The sequence below is a fragment of the Watersipora subatra genome, chromosome 8, assembly GCF_963576615.1.
Source record: "Watersipora subatra chromosome 8, tzWatSuba1.1, whole genome shotgun sequence".
NCBI lineage: Eukaryota > Metazoa > Bryozoa > Gymnolaemata > Cheilostomatida > Watersiporidae > Watersipora > Watersipora subatra.
The window spans coordinates 62,059,052-62,081,782 of NC_088715.1; the positions used below are offsets into that span (position 1 = coordinate 62,059,052).

The following is a 22,731-nucleotide window of genomic DNA, read 5'->3' on the forward strand; positions in this document are numbered from 1 at the left end:
CCCGTTGAAGAAACTAAAAGCTGTCTTTGGCTGTTATAATCCTGAATGGTTGACCTCTGGACTGATTTGGTTAACGCTATTATAGTTTCAACCTTCCTGGTGCTCTGCTTGATTTTTACACACTCATGGAATTTTGCTGCCGCACACGTGGTAAGACCAACTTATTGCTAAATAATTCTTCAAATGCTATCAATCTATATAAATCTAAACAGCTGTGTGTTGTGTGTGTTCTCTGCTATAGTAATTAAAATCTAGCCACAAAAATTTGCATTGCCCTAGATGAGAATTTAAAATCACTAGTTCACAACAACAAGCAGAAATCTAACCCATTCAGCTACATGCAATACAATGGATTTTTTGGGCAGAGCCTCAGTATATCAGTTAAAGTACACATAATGACGCAGTGCTACGTGCAACATCACTAAAGCTTGCTCTCAGGGCTCTTATCAGTAAGTTTAGGAATATACTAGCTTGCTCAAACTTGACAATGGCAACTACATTACTTGCCAGTGTTTATAAGCTGTTTTTTAATTGCCCGTGCAACACCGGACATTTACTTAGTACCTTAATATAACAATGCTGGAAACTTTTAAACTGAGAACCTGTTAAATTTGCCAACGCATTCTCTTCGTGCTGTTTTCAGTCATCAACAATGTCGGCCATCGGTTTTAATGAATCACTTTTTGTCTGCGGAACTTTGCAATGGTTGTTTGCAAGGTTGAACATGTATAAAAAAATTTAAAATGCTATCTGGCATTTGAATAAGATAGGCAACACATTCAAAGAATATAATTTATTGCAAGATTAAATTTAAAATATGTATTTTTATATAACTATTTTGTTTTTTTTTGAAACATTTTCAAGTAATTCATTTATTTTGCTGTCCCCGTGAGATTATTCTAATGAGGTTCGACTCCCTTTATGCCCTTGACCTTGACCACAGTAATAGATGGCTTTACTTGTTTCCGAGACTTTAGCCATTTGAATACAGCCAATATTCCGAACTCCAAGAATTCACAGATGGTGAGAGCGCTAGCCCCAAGACAAACTCCCAAGGTTCCACCTACATTTGCTAAAAAGAAAGCACGACACCATGTAGACAGTGCCATGAGTAAGTTAGATATATCAAGTACAAACTGCAGCAGGTGGTTATAGCTGAGTGTTTACCTTAAAAATAATTACCATGGATGGGCTATGCATTCATAGCTATTGAAACAAGCAAGCAAAAATCAAGAACTTGAGCAATGCATATATAAACAAGAAATCACAAGAAAAAGTTACAAACATAAATTGTTGGGATGATATTTTTAAGAATTAAATTTAATGTAACATATAAAATTAACTGGCACTATTGTTTCAAAAGAAGCTTCTCTGTAATGATTAAGAGAATAAATAGGAAACCCACCAATCATGTCAAAGACATCATAAGTTATCTCCTCCTCAAGCTGCTGAAACGACATCTTTCCATAAAATATGTTGACCATTATCCAATTTCGCTGTACATGCTCCACCGTTTCTATAAGTTTATCAAAATATGAAAAAAATTAAAGCTTTACAATTACAAAAAACATCTGGATAATATAACTGTATAAAGTTTATTTAACCTTGACCTCATGAAGAAAACTTTGTTGAGTATCAAATTCAGGCTATAAAAGCTTTTCACTGTGTGCATAACTTTCCTGGTCTATATACATATACATATTACGTCTATGCATTCATGTGCACAAATATAAATACATGCACACATAAATACATGTACACATAAATACACGTACACATAAATGCACGTACACATATATACATGTACACATATATACATATACACGTACATATATACTGCGCTATATACCATATTATACATAGTATCTATTTCTCTGAATTTCACGTTTTGCTTTTTTTTTTATAAATTTCTGCTTCAAGAATTTGTGCTTTGACGTTTTTAGGTTTTAAAGCAAATGCTTTGGAGTTTGGAGCTGATATTTTTAATGTCTTACATGTTTGTTGTTCACTCTTGTTACTGTGTTTTAATGTCTCAGTTAGACGATTTTCCCAAATTCATTTTACGCTGATTTCATCTACTTTTCAGTTTGGCACCGAACAGCGTAACTATTTGTTAATTTAAACCTCTCTTTGGCCTCATCTTTATATATCCTATTTTTAACAGTGTTGAATTCAATGTCATTCTTACAATTATGGATCCTTTCTACTAATCTAAGAGCTCAAGAAATTCATATGAACTCACAAATGAGACTTTTGCAAGCAGTGGGAGCCAAACTGTAGCCAATATGTAGAACTCTAAATACATATCTGCAGCCACTACAAACTGGTGCTAACTCAGGTACATGGAATTACTAGTTGGAGATGCGAGTTGATCATCAACTAAGCAGGTTCAACTGTCATAACAACCTCATGTGTAGTTCCATTGTTGTCAATGCTTAACTGACCTCCTCGTTCTCATGCTTTTTTAATCTAACAAGTTTAACCATCTTTCACCAGAAGATACCTAGTTGCTGATGATATTTTCATGACTTCTTTGGTCCTTCATGACTTCTTGTTGTTTTTGTGTTTTTGTGTGTGTGTAGCCTACGACTCGGCTTTGTCTCGCCTTCGGCAATATCCCTCTAAAGGACATCTGTGCACTTACCTACCTTTTACTACACTCAATTTGCATGTCGATTCGCTCTCTTGACTTTTTCACAGACTGAAAATACATCTCCCAATTTGCTAGTGTCAAGGGAGAAAATTTATATTTATTTTTCTGATATTTTTCGCTTGCAATAATATGAAATCATATATTTAATTTTGTAATAATAATATTAATATAGAACGTATTGTTTTTGTGTTTCTTTTGAGTGAAATACTACAATGGTTCTATGTGTCTAGCCTCTGGACCTTGAGTTCAACTTCTCCCAAAACAAATGTCGATCGCAGACAAAATGGCGCATCTGCCCCAAAAAAATCTGACTATTGCTGTAAAGCCAAATTGAAACAACAAATCAATCAATGAAGATGGGCACTACTATAATTTTCTTTGAAATTGTGCTTTGACAGTATCACACTGTTACCAATAAGGAGCCCAAGTATCAAGGTTCACAACAAGTAGTATTAAGTATTTGTATTTCCAGGTGTCTGTCTGTGAACTCTATTTTCTTCAAAAGGTCAAAAATAACAATTATTCGGTCAATACTTACTAGCCAAGCAAAAATAACAATATGCTTTTCTACTTAGCCCGATTTCTTATGGTCTTCCTAGGTTCAATGAGTGGTGTCTATTAGGCTTGTAGTGATAGATCTTTCTGTTGGCAGGGCAGCTGAATAAACTCTCTTCTTTTAGGGCTTTATGGCTTCGTGGCTTGCCACCTCTATGTGTGAATTGTGTTTGCTGTGTATTTCCTTCTAGATGAGTCAATCCTTGGCAAGCTGCTTGCTGCCGGCTTCTTGGCCATCTTGAGCTTCTGTTAGTCTTCTTTTGTTCTGGCTCCTCTTTCTTTGCGCCTTCCCTCTGCGCTTGTCTCCCTGGTCCGCTGGATGCATTGCTCCCTAGCTAATTTGCCGCCCTAGCTCTCTGATTTACTTGTCCTTGAGTCATTGCCAAGTATAACTGGTTGGTTGTGTTTTATTTGCGGTTCTTGCATCATTCTTTGTGTAATATCTATTTCAGAACCACTGCAGTAAGCTAACATTCCTTACTGATGTTGGAATCCCATGACGACGAGCGAAAAATATTCTAAGGCCCGGTAACAAATTGTACAAAACTGGCCATAACTCCAAAACTAATAGTAATAGCATTGTCAAATTGATTTCGCAGTAGTGCTTATCCTAAAATGCTACTAGTTAGCTTATATGAAGCAAGAAAAATATTATCATTTTATGTCATTCTTTTCACATAAAATACAATATTTGAGTTCATGAATAATTATGCTGTTTTTCTACTGCTGTACAATACAACATTGTCTAGAATAAAATGAGAATACGAGCTGTACTGAAATACTGTAAAACCTCTAATTGAATGCCGCCCACCGCTATTTGGACGCCACCTCTATTTTACCGCCACTATGAGAGGAGGGGTTGAAAAATACAGCGCCACTCTCTAAGTGAACACCACCTCCATTTGACTACCACTTTGACATTATTTGATCCTTATGAACCAATAATATCAATTGATCAGAAGAAAAGTGTATTAATATATTAATATTAATAATGAGCTGTTTTCATCAATAGCAATCAACTCTCATGTTGTGTTAGCTTTTACCTTTTTTTTACAAGGGTTTAGCTAAAACCTTGAAAACACCCCCATGGAAATGAGCAATAATTGTCTCAGGCTAATAGTAGTTTGAATGCTAATGCGGTCTTGATACTTCAAAGTACTGTATGTATATACAAAAAACAGTTTACATTTACGAGGGTAAAACAGTTACGTTTAGCGAGCAAAACTTTTATGCGTTGCATATGTGTTAAATACAATGCCTAAGTTTTGCTCCGCCAAAAATTGTTTGGAACCTAATATCGACTAGTGATGCAGTGCAGAAAAAAAGTTGATGTCAGAAAACATTGTGGAAGGCATTGGAAAACCAAAAGATGTTTGTACCATTGAAAGCAACAATCAGATCGCAGCTATTTGAGCAGACGACGCAAATATTTTTGTTTGAAAAACTTTAAATTTTGTTTCTACATATAATATAAGTATGGTTCGTTTATGTCACTTGTTTACGAATACATTTGTAGGATTTGATAGATTATAAATATATAACTTATAAATTGGCAGATGTATAGCATATTATTCGATAGCATCAGTGTGATGATCTGATCTTACAATGAATCGGTCCTCATAACTCTTCTATTGCACATAAAAAGCTAGTTTTGGCTGCAAACTGTAGCAAATATATCAATGATTGCAATGAGCTTTTATGCGACATTGTTAAATATATAGTTAAATATAGATATACATTTAAATACAAATATTTTGAACAAATTTCGAAGCAGGACACGGGCCATAATAACATCGTAAGTTAATTGCAAGCAATAGATATCATGTGGTAGAGATATCTCTCGGCTTCCCAAAGTATATTTTATTTAGAGATCTTTGACAAGTTAGAGGTGAGTTAGCAGATTTATTTTATCCAAAAGGCTTAATATCGCTCCACTGCAAGGAGAGGAAAAATATAAGTGACATTTGGTTCGTCCGTAAAAGGGCTAAATTTATCTTCCGAAAATTCTGACGAGCCATTTGAAAAATACAACGCCAGCCTCTATTTATATTTGTACGCCTCTATAGAAAAAGAGTAAAAAATAGAGCACCAAGGCGTTCAATTAGAGGTTTTACAGCATATTAAATAAAGTGTTGTAAGTATTTATTTCGCTGCTGACTGGTTGCTGATCTGGTGTATGCTGACTGTTACAATGCTCCAACAAGTCATAAATCTGGCTGGCAACTGTAATGTTGGTGATGTACCTCTGCTTGTGCCTGACACTCTGTTATCTGTTAGTTTTTTGCTGTAGCTAATTAGTCTCATTCATATTAAGTGGTGTTGATCAATAATAATCATGATTTGGTTGGACTTGTATATTGATTTTCATTCATATGGTAAGTTCTTCATCATAATGGTCAGACAACCCCCAATCCAACTGATTTTCGATAGTCACAGCGCATCAGATGTGATGGTTGGACAATTCCCATGCTTGATATTTCTAGCAGCATAGCAATTGTCCTAGATTTTCACTCTTGCTTATTGATGTATCGAGGTGTTTGATGCGCTGTTTTTGTAGCAATTGTTATTTTTATGCTATCATTTCTTTAGACTTGCCGGTCATCTATGGTTTCAAAACCTGACACTAGAAAAGTGGATATTTCTATGTAACAGTGATTTGTTACTTTTCTTGGTCATTAATTATAAATTAGGTTTTTAACTAGCATAACCAACAACATTATTATTATTGCGAACCATAGTTTGTTAAGATTCTATATGTCAGTATTGCTCAATCAAAATGTCTTACGCATTCGTCGGCCTCCTAGTTTCTGTATATTACAAAATGACTTACCTGAACTCTGTTGTATTCACCCGCTACTCGCCCTAATAAACTTAAGTGTGTAACCACTCAGATCCTAAGATTTTGTGTAAGACTTTAAGCATTCGTTCTAGCTCACCTATATCCATGTCCATTAGTAGGGCGTAGTTTGTGCTAGGAAAGCGTGTACTGGACACTTTAGCTGTGTACTCTGAGTTTTTACAGGGGTCTCTGCAGTTACACGATTTTAATCCCGCGACGTCTGATGTGAAGTTCCCTGAAAAAAACTAAGTGTTAGCTTAAGTGAGTCTGGCAAAGAAGCAAAAATGAGTTTAGGCTCAGAAATTTAGTTTCATTGTTCAGAGAAGGGAGTAACATACGCATTGCAGGTGCAGAGCAGTAGAGCATGGTTGGAAAGTCACAGGCAGTCGATCCATTAAGAGCTAAAACAAAGGTTTTGACTTTAGTGAAAACTTAAATAGCACTAAAATGACGAGGCCTTAAAGATTTGTCATTACTACTGGTAAATTGTCAGAATTTGGTAAATTCAGTATAGATGTCAAAGCCTTTTATTTTTGTGTTACAATAGCAGTTGTTTTAAATGTACCAAACTTCTCGCAATCACAAAAATCTGTGCATGCAATTAACATGGTGACTAAAATGTCAACCAATATCAGAATGGAACACAAAATATTCAGCTTATTTGGGTGAAGCTCTAAGCGACTGAGCTAATTGGCTGTCCTTGGAAGCCAAAGGATAATGTGCAGATCTTTATTTGTGTGCTTTTTAATAGAATAAGCAAATAGAGGGAAGGACAATACATGTATAGAGAATGAATATCACTGTCTGATTGTGACTAAAGTTTTATTTCTTACCGGGCATCAATGGGTCTCTGCAACCACATTTCTGGATCACGTAAGAAACTTTACATTCGACTTGGCAGCCAGAATAAGAGTAGTTCTTGTAAAAATGCAAAGGATTTGGCTTGGAAAGTGTATCAAAGCAATCAGCACGTCCTCCATCAGCGTAAGGAGGTACTCTGTCATGCTGCAACATAATGTTTAATACCAAGGAGTTGCAACACCTTGTCACGTATGGTCAATTTACTGTAACTCACAGTTTGTACTATGAGAACTTAAGGCACTGGTTGATAAAAGCTATTTGCTTTTAAATAAAGCCTCATGCTCTAAGTACAATATGGGTCTAATATCAAAGTTTTTAAAGCTGAGATGTACGTTGAAGCCTTTTAATTTACTCAATTTTCAATTAAATATTTTACAATGTCGATGGCATTTTTCTTTCATATATTGTGACACAACAGATATATTAGGGTGCAGTGCTTAGGGGAGCTACAAAAACAAAGACAGGATCAAATTATTCCTATCAGTTACATTACAGATACAAGCAGAGGCTATAATACTGTCAGAAACAAACAACTGCCTTCTAAATGTAAGCCAATAACATATTAGAACAGGGTTTTTTTAAGTACAATAAGAAGACAACTTTCAATAATAAAAATTATGGTTTTTGCCTTTCATAGGACTCGTCTCAACACAAGGCTAACTTGCCAGCATCAGTACTTTACCCGTTATTAATAACCCTAAACTTCCTGTCTGCCGACAGCTTTATTCCTGATTCTAAAGAGGAAAAGCTTCTGTTTCAAAGCTTTTAATCTGGTCACCCTGATTTGCTGATGCTGTTAAATTTATTTAACTTAAATTTATTTAGCACAGTGCTTGTTTCAACAGTAAGTACTACTAATATGGGCGTAAGTACTACTAATATGGTAGGTTGTGTATGATTGATACAGTTTTTGCTGTATTAAGAGGAATACTCAACTCCAAAGTAATGCATCTATGAACGACAAAATTCTTAACTGTTTGTTCTTAGCAGTTAAATTTATCAACTTTATTTTTAAACCTTGTTGCAGTTTTTAAAATACAAGTTCTTCAAGGTAATTCCCTGATACTGAGAGGTTACCATTTGTTGGTGCCTTCTTTTCATAAATTTGGGCATATCTATATGTACATGTGTGATACATACAGATAGATGTGTGTGTGTAGTTCAATTATTATTCACTTTTCCCTTCAGTTCTGATAACTTTATTGCCTGTTACGGGAGCTTTGTGTTGTTTACGGACATATAGCATGGTTTACTGTGGGTACTGGACAGTTTATTTTAATATATTCTGTGCATGTCCACTGCATGACTCATATTGCATTTTTCATGCTCACATAATACATGTGAAATGCGCAGTTCACTCCCGAAATTTCTAAAAGTCCGGGAGTGAACTGGTTTTGCTTTTGTTTATAAGCAGGCCCTGCCTGCTATTAAAAATTAATCCTATTTAAAAAAATATTCAATCAAGCCACTTGATGCTTTGCTGAGACACTAAACATACGATGTAAATAAATTTAATTATATTCCAACGACAGATTGTCCTTGTTCATCTCATTGATCTGGGGACACATCGACCTTCTCTAGTAACTGATATAGCTGGTATTAGCTAATATAGAAATGTTATTTTCTGTTAACATCATGCACCTTCCCTAGTAACTAAAAGCTCCTTGTAGAGTATGATTCGGTATGCATCTAGGCATGTCTTATAGCCATGAACATGATGCAGGTACGAATCAGATCAATGATAAACGCTTGCTAACTGCCAGCTTAGGTAACCTTTAGCTAAACCTAGAAAAATTGATTTTCCATAGCTAAACCTATACTATAAGTCAGACCTATGTACATATATAATTGCTCCAACTGCAAACAGCGCAGGCAAAGTAGGCTTTGTTAAAAGTGGGGAGGCCCAAGACACAGATCAATCAGAAATAGAAAGTCAAGCAGGGGCGTCTTTACATAGCAAATAAAAACTATTTTTGTAATCCTGAACCTTATTATGTGACCCATTGTGGTTTCAACAAAACACTCCGGTTTTTAATGCTAGTCTAGGGAGTATTGCATCTTCACTAAAAATATTTACAGAATTAGTATTTTCAAAACTTCAATAAACTCAAATTTTATTTTGACGAAATGGATTTGTCAGTAAACCAGGAATTTCACAGCATTTTTATTTGTGAAAAGTTTGAGCATGGCTGCTGCCAAAGAGAGCTAGACAAATTATGCCGCAATATAAACTTTGTAGAACAAGATCATCTACATTGCAGGAACAGACTACGGCATCACTGTTGCCGCCTATATATGAACCCAATGCTCCCTATACTGCAGTCAACTTGTTTGTGTAGTTTCTTGCCTTCACACTGTTGCACTGTAAGCATACGGAACTTCTCTTATGAGAATGGTAGCCCAGAAACAATGCTGAGGGAAGGGGGTGTTGTTGACACTTTGAAAGATAGTAGGTTGAGTGCAGAAAAAAGAAAAGAATGAGTCACCTCGCTAAGTAGTGTCACTACTCAGTGTTAGTGGCATGACTAAGGCGCTAATTTTGGAGGGTCTAAGAAAATACAATCTAAGTGGTCAGGTGGTCAGCAGTAGTTGAAGAGGTGATGACGCCAATGAGTAGCAGGGGTCAAAGTGGTATTTTAAGGTTTCGTCTCACCAATGTCACAACACAAGTGGTCATCTAGCCCTACCTGTTTCAGCTTTCCATAATATATTCCAGCTTTCCACTATCGGATTTTGTAGGATTTTGGAAAATTCAATCTAAGAGGCCAGGTAATCAGCGGGAGAGGTAAAGGGGTGCTGACGCCAGTAAGTGATGGGACCAACATCATGCATCCAAGATGATTGCGGTAATATTGCAATGCTACGGCTCACTAATGTCACTACAGAAGTGGTCATCTAGCACTACCTGCTTCCTCTCAGCTGGATATATACTAAATTTCCACTATCTGAGCCTTTGATTGACACATGCGAATTACTATAACTTAATGAGCAAAATGCTGTCGCGGCAACTATGTGCCATGTTTGGGTCTGAGAAAGTTTTAAGAATAAAGGGGTAGCCTCATACACAATGTTTCCATGACGCGAATGATGCAGGTTTAGAGTTGTGTGCACGTTGAGTTAATGTAAGGTAAGTGTTCGAATGGACCTTCATGTGTTGCAGATTGACGCAGGACTTTGTTTAAAAAGATAAGAATTTCTATGTCAGCAGTCATAACGAAGCATTCGGGATTGCTCAAATCGAAATAAGAATGAATAAAATGTGAAAAATGTTTAAAATGGAACAGCTTGCATCTCATTTTTTGGTGCATCTTTCACAAATGCCATTTCAATTTTTAGCAAACATGAAACATTCGATAAAGATTTGCCAGTAACAAAACTCGCTTGACTTGCAGGTTTTTGCTGTTTCCGGCAGACGACGCAGTTAAACACTATATGTTTCCATGATGTGGATAATCCGCAAAGCTTTTTATGACACATATTAGACACATCATAAGAGGAAAGGCCTTACAGTCAACAGAGATATAGGAAAGTTCTACAAAAACAAGGAGCACAATAGAGGACTGAGGAACCAAGTTTATATGCCAACCTGAATGTCTTAGAACTCAGATGATTTAGTTATAAAGTATATATGAGTGACATCAACTACTAATAGCTCAACAGATGAGTGGTAATAGTTTTGGCACAATAGACAGCAAATTGGCATAAGCTAAGGTATCCTTAGAGACTCCAGCCAATTATCCTACAGAGTGTTTTATTTTAGTCCAGAATATTTATTCAGTTTGGGTGGCATTATTATGTATATATTATAGTTGATGCAGGAAGGAAAGCAAGGTGACCATTAGCTTTACATCTGATACACCTAAAAACTGTCCTGTCGGGAGGGTTTGAATTTTGGTGCAACCGGCCAATCTAAGAAGTGTGAAAAAATGTGACTAGCTAGTCATAAGGCGGCTGAACTTTTTCGGGCACCTTAAATATCGCCTTTTATTTGACCTCTTCAACCAGAAGATTCTTTAGCATAGAACTATTTGTCAGTTTGTATTTAAACTAGCATTGTCGTGCTTCCAATTATCTTTCTAATTCGCAAAGATGAGATTACTTCCCAAGCACAATAGTGATAACGACTGGATCTCAAGAACATTACTTGGTGCGCTTCAATCTTATTATAATACATACTGTAACCATACGCGTGGTTTAAAATTTGTCTCTAGTGGTTTCCTTCCTTTTGTACGTTGGTATACTTTTGCCCTATCAAACTCGTTTTCCAATTTGATATTGTCATAAAATAAAGCTAGGTGACTGTCCAAAACGAGTGACTGTCTAATACAGGTGACTGTCTGGCATAGCGACTGTCCCAGGCATGTGACTGTCTAGCAGAGTCACCTGTCATGGACAGTCACTTGTCATGGACAGTCACCTGTGCTAGACAGTTACTATGGTTAATATGGTTAAAAAGACTAATTCCTTAACCATACATTTTAATGAAAGGCAGTAAAAGATACATATCACTCCACACAAGCTATAGTTCACCACGCATATGGTCTTGTTGTGTTCAGCTTTTAGGACAATCATGATTACAGTAGATTTAGCAGTAGCCACATAGGATCATTTGACAGGATCTCCAGTCTTCTAAAATGAAAAACAATTTGCTCACCATGCAATCTGCATGACTAAAAAGCTTACACTTACCGCTGACTTGTGCAGTTGAACATTAGCCTCAGTTCCTGGAGACAGCCCAATGCTCAACTCTGATACCATGGGCACTTCATGAGCATTATGAAAGGTTAGCTAAAATTATCAACAATGTTATACAACTCAATGCGAGCGATTAAATAAAATTATTGTTTTCTTATGCAGCATTATGAAATTTAATTCTTTGGTTAGGTTTTTGTCAATCAAGAAATAGCAATTTGAATATTTTTTGGTTTATACATGTACATCAACAGCAATTGATCTATACATCACCAAACTAATGTGTATCTTAAACTGCGGTCAAAAGTTCTCTTGAACACCAAAAATGTGTTTTGAACCAACTGTAGTCGAGTCTAACAATAATATACATGACCTGAAACAGATGACAAGTCGGGAGTTGAATGACTAGTAACAGCGTTCAATAAGCATATTTTATTCTCTAAAAGTTGATATAAACAATATGTTTGCCAGAAGTTGAGGCAAATTGTTGTGATCAGATGACTTCAACAAAGTCGTGGTCTCATGGAGCCAGAGTTCTATGCAGTGATATGTCCTTTTGAAATCATTTGTACTTTATCAGCATTTAAATCCCATTCAGATAACATTTGAAACTTCATTTTAAAAATGTCCATTTTTTGATGTTGTATGAAGAAAGAGAATATGTGGTTTTACAGTTAAAAATAAAAGTACTAGTTGTTAATCAGTGCAGAGTTGAGAACTGAAGGTTACATATATGCATTGATTCATGTCAGTGGGCAGAGTACCTTTTACTGACCAATATAAAATCACTTTGGCTAGCTAAATATGTAACTCCTTATGATGATATGACATTTTCAAAGCATAATTAACTGGAAATTTTACATTCATTTATGTTCTGCATTATATCGTGTCATCGCTTTTTAAAGAAGTCCACAAATTTTGTGCACCTGCTGTCAAGCTGTCTAAAGCCCTCATCGTTGTATGAAATTCTCTCTAACCATTCTATTAGCACGACATCATTGCTTTTAAATACTCAAATATAACTCTTCATTCAAAATGTGATTATTGCTTAATAAACCAGATAAGCAATGTAAAACGGTGTAAAATAACAAAAGTTATGTCTTTGTAAACATATATCTAAGTTTCAATCAATGAAGAACATCAGCATATTGAAATTAGCTAAAGGATGTTTGTTTGATAAACCCATCAACAGGTTATGTTTATTTGCTTGTTTGTTTGTTTGTTTGTTTGTACATTTTGCTAGGAAGATGTGTAACCTCATTCCTTTCAGCTGAAAGATGAACAGATAAGCTAAGCCATAGTCAACATTTGACTTTACAGTGTGATGCTTGTAATGCCTTGCACTCGCATCAACTTACTAACTAATCCGTTCCATCTTTATTAATTATTTATTGATTGTTTGCTTTAGGATTTGTGATTTAAAAATAAATAAGTCTAGAAGGTCTAGAAGTCTATGATTATAGTCATATGCAAATTGCCTCAGTCACTGAGTGTCTTGTATACAGCCATACGTCCGGAACGGAGCTCGTATATCAATTCACTTGTATCTCAAATAGAGTTTTCCAACATAAAATGACTACATACAAATTAATCCGTTCTTTACCCTGAAAAAACAACTAAAACACGATATTTCAATGGAAAATGTGTTTTTAATTGTTCGATTTTACTTACACTAAAAAGGTAACAAATACATATTTAGTGATTATGATCTGCAATCAAATGTAACATTATTATGTACTGTACTGGATAGACTTCTAACCTTAGAAACAGACGGTAGATGCTAACAGTGGTGTGAGAGAGACTTGACGACAGCACATTCAGTACGCTACACTTTTGTGACACTGTGTAACGTAACATAAACTTTAAATTTAACTTTAATGAACTAAGATTACTGTAGATACACTTAAAAGTATGTTATAAACTCATAATACAATAAACTTAATTTTAATTTTGTTTTCATTTTCGGTTTTTTACTTTTCTTCTGCCAGTTTGACTCTTTCTGCCTCGTTTTTACTTTCACATTAGCTGTCCTTTTAAAAATATTTCAAACTGATCTGAGAAAAAAATTGGGTGATCATTTTTCCGTACGCGACTTTTGGTCTACTCGGCCATCTTGTGTCATATTTCAAGTTTGTCCTGTATGTTGGGCGACTCGAATGCCGAGGTATGATTAAAGTTACATTAACTATGGTCTAGCGTTTAGTAATAGTTGATGCCCATCGATATATTGATGATATTATTCATATCAAACCTCAACTCTGATACTCTCCCTTTATAGCTGCTATATCATAAAGTTTCTCCCAACTACTATACAAGTCTACTATTAAGTCAAAACTGGGTATTTACCTGACATGATTTTAGGCATACACTCGAAGGCAGTGACAAATTTTTTTGCACTTTATGACTTGTATTCTGAATACCAATGTTGCAGATTGTCTTTCTTATTTTTGCTGGTAAGTCAACCTAGCTAATTCTAGCCAACGATCTGGTCTTGACTGGAAATGTAGGTCTGTATGTTAAATGTATTGGTTGCCTAAGGTTTCAAAATGCTAAAGAACAAAGGCTAACTATTGACTGTCAACATTCTATCCAGACTGAACCATTAATTACCTTTTTCTTAAGAGAAAGGTTTAAGCAATAACTTATACAGATAGAAGTGATATAAAAGCTGATGTTACACAGTGGGTTACTTTTATACCAAAGCAGTCTGTTGCTTAGCTGGCACTACTGTTCGTGTTTTAGCTTTTAGTTCTTTTCAACAGCGTACTTGTTCTTTTTTATATCATTAAAACTGATTAACTTAGCTTCATATCATAATAACTAGGCAGCGAGAGGAGCAGCTTAGAATCTCAAGGAGACATATGTAGATGAAGACCGTATGATCGACAAAACATGCAAAGAAATCCATACACTGGATTTAAAGTATGCTAATATGGCAACTTCAATCAATGATTTGTGCAGCACAAACTAACAGAAAAAACTAACTAACAAAAGTGCTGAAAGCAAGATGTTGTCAACATGTTGTTTGAAAAAATGCACAAAGCGCATTATTGCACAAGCGTAAACACATAAATTTAAAAACCTACCATGATAAAAATAACCAAAAAGTTAAATAACTCATTTGATATCTTTATGGCATTAAGCGTTCACTCTCTTTCAGACTGAAGTACTAGTTGTTTACCAGCATAGAGTTGGGACCTAAACGCTGCGTGTTTGTATATCGATTTATTAGAGTAGGTAAATTACCTTCTACCATCTAAGTATACAATTCCTTTTTAGGAGTGAAATATCGTTTTCATGCGCAATTAACTGAAAACTATACTCCAACTTAGTTTTGCCTTCTGTCTTGTTTTGAAGAAGTCCACAAAACTTTGAGCAAATGTTTTTACCATGTCTGAAGCTCGTTCTCATCAATGAATAAAATTGTCTCTAATTATTCTATTAGCATCCTTACTGCTAAACACTTTGATATAATTCTTTATATACAAATATTTTAAATAGATGCATAAAAACACTATAATAGTATATTACCTCACTAAAGGCTCATGCACCAAAGTATGTGCTAAGAGGTATAGGCCTATAGGTTTTATAATCACACATGAGTGTTAAGGATGATAAGTATTTTGGCTTGTTTTACGATTTTTGCTCGTTAAATTTCACAAAAAAAATCAGTAAAAACGCTTTTACCAACTAAAAATTCTAAAACTCAATGAAAATGTTTTTATTTGTAGCAAAACCATTTGATGACTCAATGTAAATAACTTATATTGGAAGAACACGCTTCGGTGGCTTCTAAATTGATCTATTAGTAATGATGACAATAAACAATTATAGTTTTTTGCTTTCAGATGCCCGCCTAAGTTAAACAAAAAAGCTACATAGACAATAAGGTGAAGGCTTATTGAAAAACTGGTTGAGCTGAAATCGCATCAGACACGCAAATACCATAAAAGTATATTGCACTACTGCACATTTGCTCACAAATATTTTTCTTTTGTGAATAAAAAACCTTTTTTGTAAAAATACAAAAACTCGGCAACAAATACGAATGCAAATGATTTTCTATTGGTCAAAATATGCCTTACGCTGAATCCTTCAGAGAAAGAAGCAGGTCCTGTGGTATACAAATCTACATTCGCATTTAGAACCATAGATATTCCTCCTGTTTTACCTGCTGATGTCGCATTTTTCTTTCCATCTCCGTTGAATTGAAAGCAATAACCTGCAATAATACCGCAAGCTGTTATTGCAGTTATAATAATAGCTTTTGATATAAACAATATATTTGATGTTAACTTGATAACATAGCTTTTCATGTAAGATTATAATAATAACAGCAAGCCTAAATCAGAGTCGTGTTGTTGTTTATAAATGGTTTTATAAAACTAATGTCACAGTTCAGGGAAAGAAAATCTCTGTTTCGGCTCACGACCTCAAAACTGATATGCTGACTATCTTCATGGATGGCCTTGTCTAACAACACCTAATTATATAAGACTACTACACGAAAACAGCAACTTTACTATACAACTTAGAAATAAATGTTGCCTTTTACCATTTTTGATTATTCTTTTATAGCCTGATTTTAAAAATCTAAAAATTTGCAGGCTTCTAATAAGCTTTCCGATATTCTATTTAATGCAATTTAATTCAATGCAAATTTATTTAATCTTGCTTCTAGCCTCTCTCTGCTTAGACATTCATAAGCATCAACACTCTGGTTAGACTACACTCTATGGAGGATGCCAGAATCTTATGAACAGTCACCGCAAAATAATGAGGGGATGAGAGAGCACATTTCAAATCATAAAAATTGAAAAGATAAAGTATTTTTTCAGTACTCATTCAACAAAATAACTTGATTTCAACTTTACAGTTTTTTGGTACTCCTGCATTCAACCATCAAAAAGTTTAATTGAAAGATTCCAGTTCCTACAACAACAAAAAGTTTCTCTTAATGAGAGTCAAATTTTTTTATAGATAAAATATACATATCAACATAAAGTCATAATAGAAGCATACAAAGTAAAAAATACTGAATAATAGTGATAAAAAATGCATAGAGCTATAATTCCATCACATAATGCATAGAGCTATAATTCCAACTCATAATGCATAGAGCTATAATTCCATCACATAATGCATAGAGCTATAATTCCATCTCATAATGCATAGAGCTATAATTCCATCTCATAATGCATAGAGCTATAATTCCATCACATAATGCATAGAGCTATAATTCTATCACATAATGCATAGAGCTATAATTCCATCAAATAATGCATAGAGCTATAATTCCATCTCATAATGCATAGAGCTATAATTCCATCACATAATGCATAGAGCTATAATTCCATCTCATAATGCATAGAGCTATAATTCCATCACATAATGCATAGAGCTATAATTCCATCACATAATGCATAGAGCTATAATTCCATCTCATAATGCATAGAGCTATAATTCCATCACATAATGCATAGAGCTATAATTCCATCTCATAATGCATAGAGCTATAATTCCATCACATAATGCATAGAGCTATAATTCCATCTCATAATGCATAGAGCTATAATTCCATCACATAATGCATAGAGCTATAATTCCATCTCATAATGCATAGAGCTATAATTCCATCACATAATGCATAGAGCTATAATTCCATCTCATAATGCATAGAGCTATAATTCCATCACATAATGCATAGAGCTATAATTCCATCTCATAATGCATAGAGCTATAATTCCATCACATAATGCATAGAGCTATAATTCTATCACATAATGCAAAAAGCTATAGTCCCATCTCATCATGCAAAAAGCTATTTTTCCATCACATAATGCATAGAACTATAATTCCAACTCATAATGCATAGGGCTATAATTCCATCTCATAATGCATAGAGCTATAATTCCATCACATAATGCATAGAGCTATAATTCCATCTCATAATGCATAGAGCTATAATTCCTTCACATAATGCATAGAGCTATAATTCCATCACATAATGCATAGAACTATAATTCCATCACATAATGCATAGAGCTATAATTCCATCACATAATGCATAGAGCTATGATTCCATCACATAATGCAAAGAGCTATAGTTCCATCACATAATGTATAGAGCTATAATTCCATCACATAATGCATAGAGCTATAATTCCATCACCTAATGCATAGAGCTATAATTCCATCACATAATGCATAGAGCTATAATTCCATCTCATAATGCATAGAGCTATAATTCCATCACATAATGCATAGAGCTATAATTCCATCTCATAATGCATAGAGCTATAATTCCATCACATAATGCATAGAGCTATAATTCCATCTCATAATGCATAGAGCTATAATTCCATCACATAATGCATAGAGCTATAATTCCATCTCATAATGCATAGAGCTATAATTCCATCACATAATGCATAGAGCTATAATTCCATCTCATAATGCATAGAGCTATAATTCCATCACATAATGCATAGAGCTATAATTCCATCTCATAATGCATAGAGCTATAATTCCATCACATAATGCATAGAGCTATAATTCCATCACATAATGCATAGAGCTATGATTCCATCACATAATGCAAAGAGCTATAGTTCCATCACATAATGTATAGAGCTATAATTCCATCACATAATGCATAGAGCTATAATTCCATCACTTAATGCATAGAGCTATAATTCCATCACATAATGTATAGAGCGATAATTCCATCTCATAATGCATAGAGCTATAATTCCATCACATAATGTATAGAGCTATAATTCCATCACATAATGCATAGAGCTATAATTCCATCAAATAAGGCAAAGAGCTATAATTCCATCACATAATGCATAGAGCTATAATTTCATCTCATAATACATAGAGCTATAGTTCCATCTCATAATGCATAGAGCTATAATTCCATCTCATAATGCAAAGAGCTATAATTCCATCACATCATGTATAGAGCTATAATTCCATCTCATAATGCATAGAGCTATAATTCCATCAACTAAGGCAAAGAGCTATAATTCCATCAAATAATAATAAGATTACAATACTTCTCATAGAGTATTCAAATCACCGTTAGTAGAATTCAGGATTTTCACTGCTAAACAATTATTTGTAAAAAAAACTTTGTAGCCAAAAACAGAATAAATTTTTTTTTTACTGATTGGAAAAAAATTTAATTCGACCAACTAGATATGTTATATATTTCTTGTAAGTGTTTTTCTATGTAGCTGCCTAACGTTCTCTGCTACAGTTGTGTAGGCTAATACTCTTGACTTGAGATTTTTGATAAACTTTTATAGATTCTAGACTTCCTAGCGTTTTACAGATTTTCTTTGTTCCAATCAAAATTGTATGTGAGTATAACAGTATATCACAACGTAGAGATGTCATTACAACCGTCCTTATAACGTTTTTAATAAGTTAGATAAAATCTGTAAAACTGAGGCTAACTCTATGGCTTACCTCTCCATTAACTTAAAGAGGCCCATTAAAAAAACCTTTTTACCGGAGATATTTCAGCATGTATACAAGCTCTGTGTTAAAAATTGAGTTGTTTGTGCAAACCTTCCAGAAATGAGAATGGTAAACAAGATGGAGTGAACCTAAAATACACTTAAAGAGCTTTAACTAGCAGCCGTCAGACGCCATTGGCTAAAGGTTAACATAAAATGATGTGATGCGAATGAAAATAACACCAATATAAAGCTAAGACATCAAGCTTCAAGTTGATGTAATTTTGGTCTTTGTAGACCTACTCGGTGCAGAGATATAATAGTTTAAATGAGATCATTTCTTGGAATGCTCAGATTTAAACGGAAGTGTAATTATGACATCTATAGTTGCACTTTGGCAAAGAAACTGACAGCATAGAAACTCATTTCACTGCAAGTTGCATGCAATTGCCAATATCAACAATGAGAGATACAGGCGCACAATTAGTGACATCACTTTGGCAGGTCTTTTTCTTCTGAGCCTTTTAACCGTGATCAAGTTATGTCAGCTTTAATCTTGAAACATCCTGACAGTCAGATCACCTCAAATATCAAAAACAATCACAAATAGTAGAAAAATACTGACACTTTCCGATAAAATCTACCAGAACTTTGTGTAGATCATATTTAAATAGACTTACAAGATCCCAAAAATATTCTCTGCTTGCTTCAACTTAACTAACAGCAACAGCTGATTAGCCAATCAGGAGGAGGTTTATGAACCTCTTCCTGATTGGCCAATCAGAAGGAGGGTTATGAACCTGTAGACTTACTTTGAAAAGACGATATGTTTTAACCTTTGTAATGTCATAAAACACTTCCTAATCTCATTGTCGGCGACAGTATCGCCTTACAACTAAAACCAGCTTTTAACACTGATACACTAATCCCAACACCGTTAGAACGTCTATTGATTATGACTAAGTTGCAAGAGGGAACCTGCGGAGACATGTCAAAGCAAATCTAGCTAGTCATATGGCTATCACAAAAATCAATAACTCATAAAAAGAAACATTGTTCAAATTTCAGAACTCACTTGAGATACTAAATGGGTTTATGTACTGAAATTTTCCAGTTTATTTGTGCGGCAGCTATAAAAAAAACTGGTTAGGCATTAGAAAGGGTTCACATGCACTTTGAAATTTCAGGGCTGATTCAAGATTTGACAACAAGATGTACAACAACCCAACACCATCAATAATTGGTTATACTGGGTATAAAATCTATCACTAATGCACTACTATATTACCTCTGTCAGTGGCTACAATGTCAAAGACATCAGAGCAGTTGGTCAGAATGCCAAACATGGTACAGTGGTAAATGCTGTCCTTCATCGGATGAGCTGCTACTCCCAGGAACCATTCTGTGTCATTAGGCTTCAAGTCAGCGATAGGAGCCCATGTAGGATCACTCCAGTTATACCTAAGCAAATAGCCAAGGAGTTGGAATTGCACTTGCAATGGTTTGTATGTCAGAAAAAATCATTTTCTACATAAAATTATAGCTAGGTCATTCTTAGCAGTGGCCTCTCGGTTTGTGAAGAATTGTGGATAAACCGTGTTTATTTTACCTACAAAACAGTATTTTTTTTGTGTGGGAGATGATTTGTTTTGCTAGCATCTATGTAAAAATCTTCTTGTTCTCTGGTTTGTTGCTATAAGTAGCATTTCAGCCACCCAATCTATATATTTACGTGTAGATATCAATAGTTTGTCCGTCTGTTTATCTGTACTTCTGTGCGAGAGATATGAGATATTGCTGCTAACTGGATTGGAAATCTCAACCTCCAAATCTGTGGACATCTATTTATCCAATACACTATACTGTCTAACTGGTTACACCATGGAATAGATTTGGCACATAAGTGCTTGGAATAAATGCTAATTTTTTATGGCTTTACGTTAAACACTGCAGCTAGCTTTATGCGTAAAGCCATACCAGAAATAAAATCCATGAAGATGTACCAGAAGAAACATGCATGCCCATAAGTAAAAAAGCTTTTTCAACTCCTATAGCCATCAAGACTATTGCAATCAGTATAGATCTGCAGCAGGAACTGCAGCGGGTACGATATGAATTACACAGAAATAAACACAATAAACAGAAATAGCACAGTACACAGAAATAAACAAACACCTTATATTAAAGTTAGAATGGTAAATGCTAAATTGATTTAAAAATTAGAATAATAATTGTTGGTGTTGAATATGTTGATTAAAAGCAAATTTTCTTGACAAAAACTTATTTATTACCCGTGCAACGCTGGACATTCACTAGTCTAGTATATAGACAAATCTCAGTGTCCGGCATTTGTCTGTTCAGCTATCGCGATAAATTTTTGGAAACGAAAAGTCTGCTTCGCACAGGCTTTGAACTCAAAACTTCCAAGCATGTCAGTTAGCGATCTACACCACTACACTACTATCATTTAACTGACCGTCGTTATGAACGATTTTGATGACATTCATTACATCAGTTAAAGTACTCACACTTGAAGCTCTTGAGGTTATTAACTAGCACTTTGATCAGGTAAGGTAGCGATTATTAAGCTGGCTTCAAGCACAGCTATTGTTTTGTTAGATTTAAACTACTAGCTTATGAGGTGAGTTACTCTAATTCATGAGGTAATTATTTTATTACCCGTGCAACGTAGCATTTGGCTAGTCTATATATAAATCTCAAAGTTGGCTTGTTTGTTTCTCCGCCTGAGCCATGCTTAAAAAATGATTTTTTAATATGGGATTCAAACTCACAATTTTTAGCTAGCTGATCAAACACTCCAACAACTGTCTCTCTCAACCACCTTGCTCCATTTACCCAGTTCATGTCTAGCTTGTTTACTAGCAAAATTTCATAATTTATTTGCTTATTTGGTATATTGTTATTTCTTACTTGTCTATAGGTGGTGGCAGACTTTGAGCTGTATCATACAAGTCTTTGAAAACTTCAAACAGACCATAAGTCTCCAAATGATATGAAGTGTCAAGCAATGCCGTGAGAGTCCAAAGGTTGTTATTGCAGATGGTAACCGTAGGGAACTAAAAGAAGTTTCCAAAAGCGTGTGTGCGATATGATCAAATTCAGAGTGGATTTGTGTAAATAGGTATCTATTTAATTCTCCATAAACAGTCTTCCTTTCTTTCTATTTATATCCTTGTTCACTAATACTCCTTGACTTCTCAACATAACTACTAACTTACCTTGGCCTATATAAAATAGCCTCTAACTTACTGCAGCCTTTGTCACATATTTACTAACTTACCTGGACCTTTGTCACATAGACTCTAATTTACCTTGAGTTCGTCAGCAGTCTCAACCCTTATTCTTGCGCTGACTTTTTTCTTTATGACTTCATCAAAGAATAGAGAGCAGGCGTAGCAAAGATAAGTTGCGCTGCCAAAAATCAGTGTCATCCAAAGCACTCTGAAAATGCAATAATATGATTTTTATCTTTTTCGGTTACACCTTTCTTATACTCCCTCACTATCCCTCTGTTACACCTTTCTTATTCTCCCTCACTATCCCTCTGTTACACCTTTCTTATTCTCCCTCACTATCCCTCTGTTACACCTGTCTTATTCTCCCTCACTATCCCTCTGTTACACCTTTCTTATTCTCCCTCACTA

General features: G+C 34.8%; 1 protein-coding gene across 1 annotated transcript; it reads right to left on the bottom strand.

Annotated features, from left to right (window-relative positions):
- Nucleotides 1-899: 899 nt before the first annotated feature.
- LOC137402822 (acid-sensing ion channel 4-B-like) lies at nt 900-22,518 on the bottom strand. The gene is made up of 10 exons (XM_068089331.1): nt 22,399-22,518; nt 21,998-22,143; nt 20,355-20,527; nt 15,686-15,822; nt 11,598-11,696; nt 6,881-7,052; nt 6,386-6,448; nt 6,145-6,282; nt 1,406-1,516; nt 900-1,072 (listed from the first exon to the last, which is right to left on the bottom strand). Exons 1-10 carry the CDS (start codon nt 22,516-22,518, stop codon nt 900-902), a joined length of 1,332 nt encoding a protein of 443 aa, XP_067945432.1.
- Between the last annotated feature and the right edge of the window lie 213 nt (nt 22,519-22,731).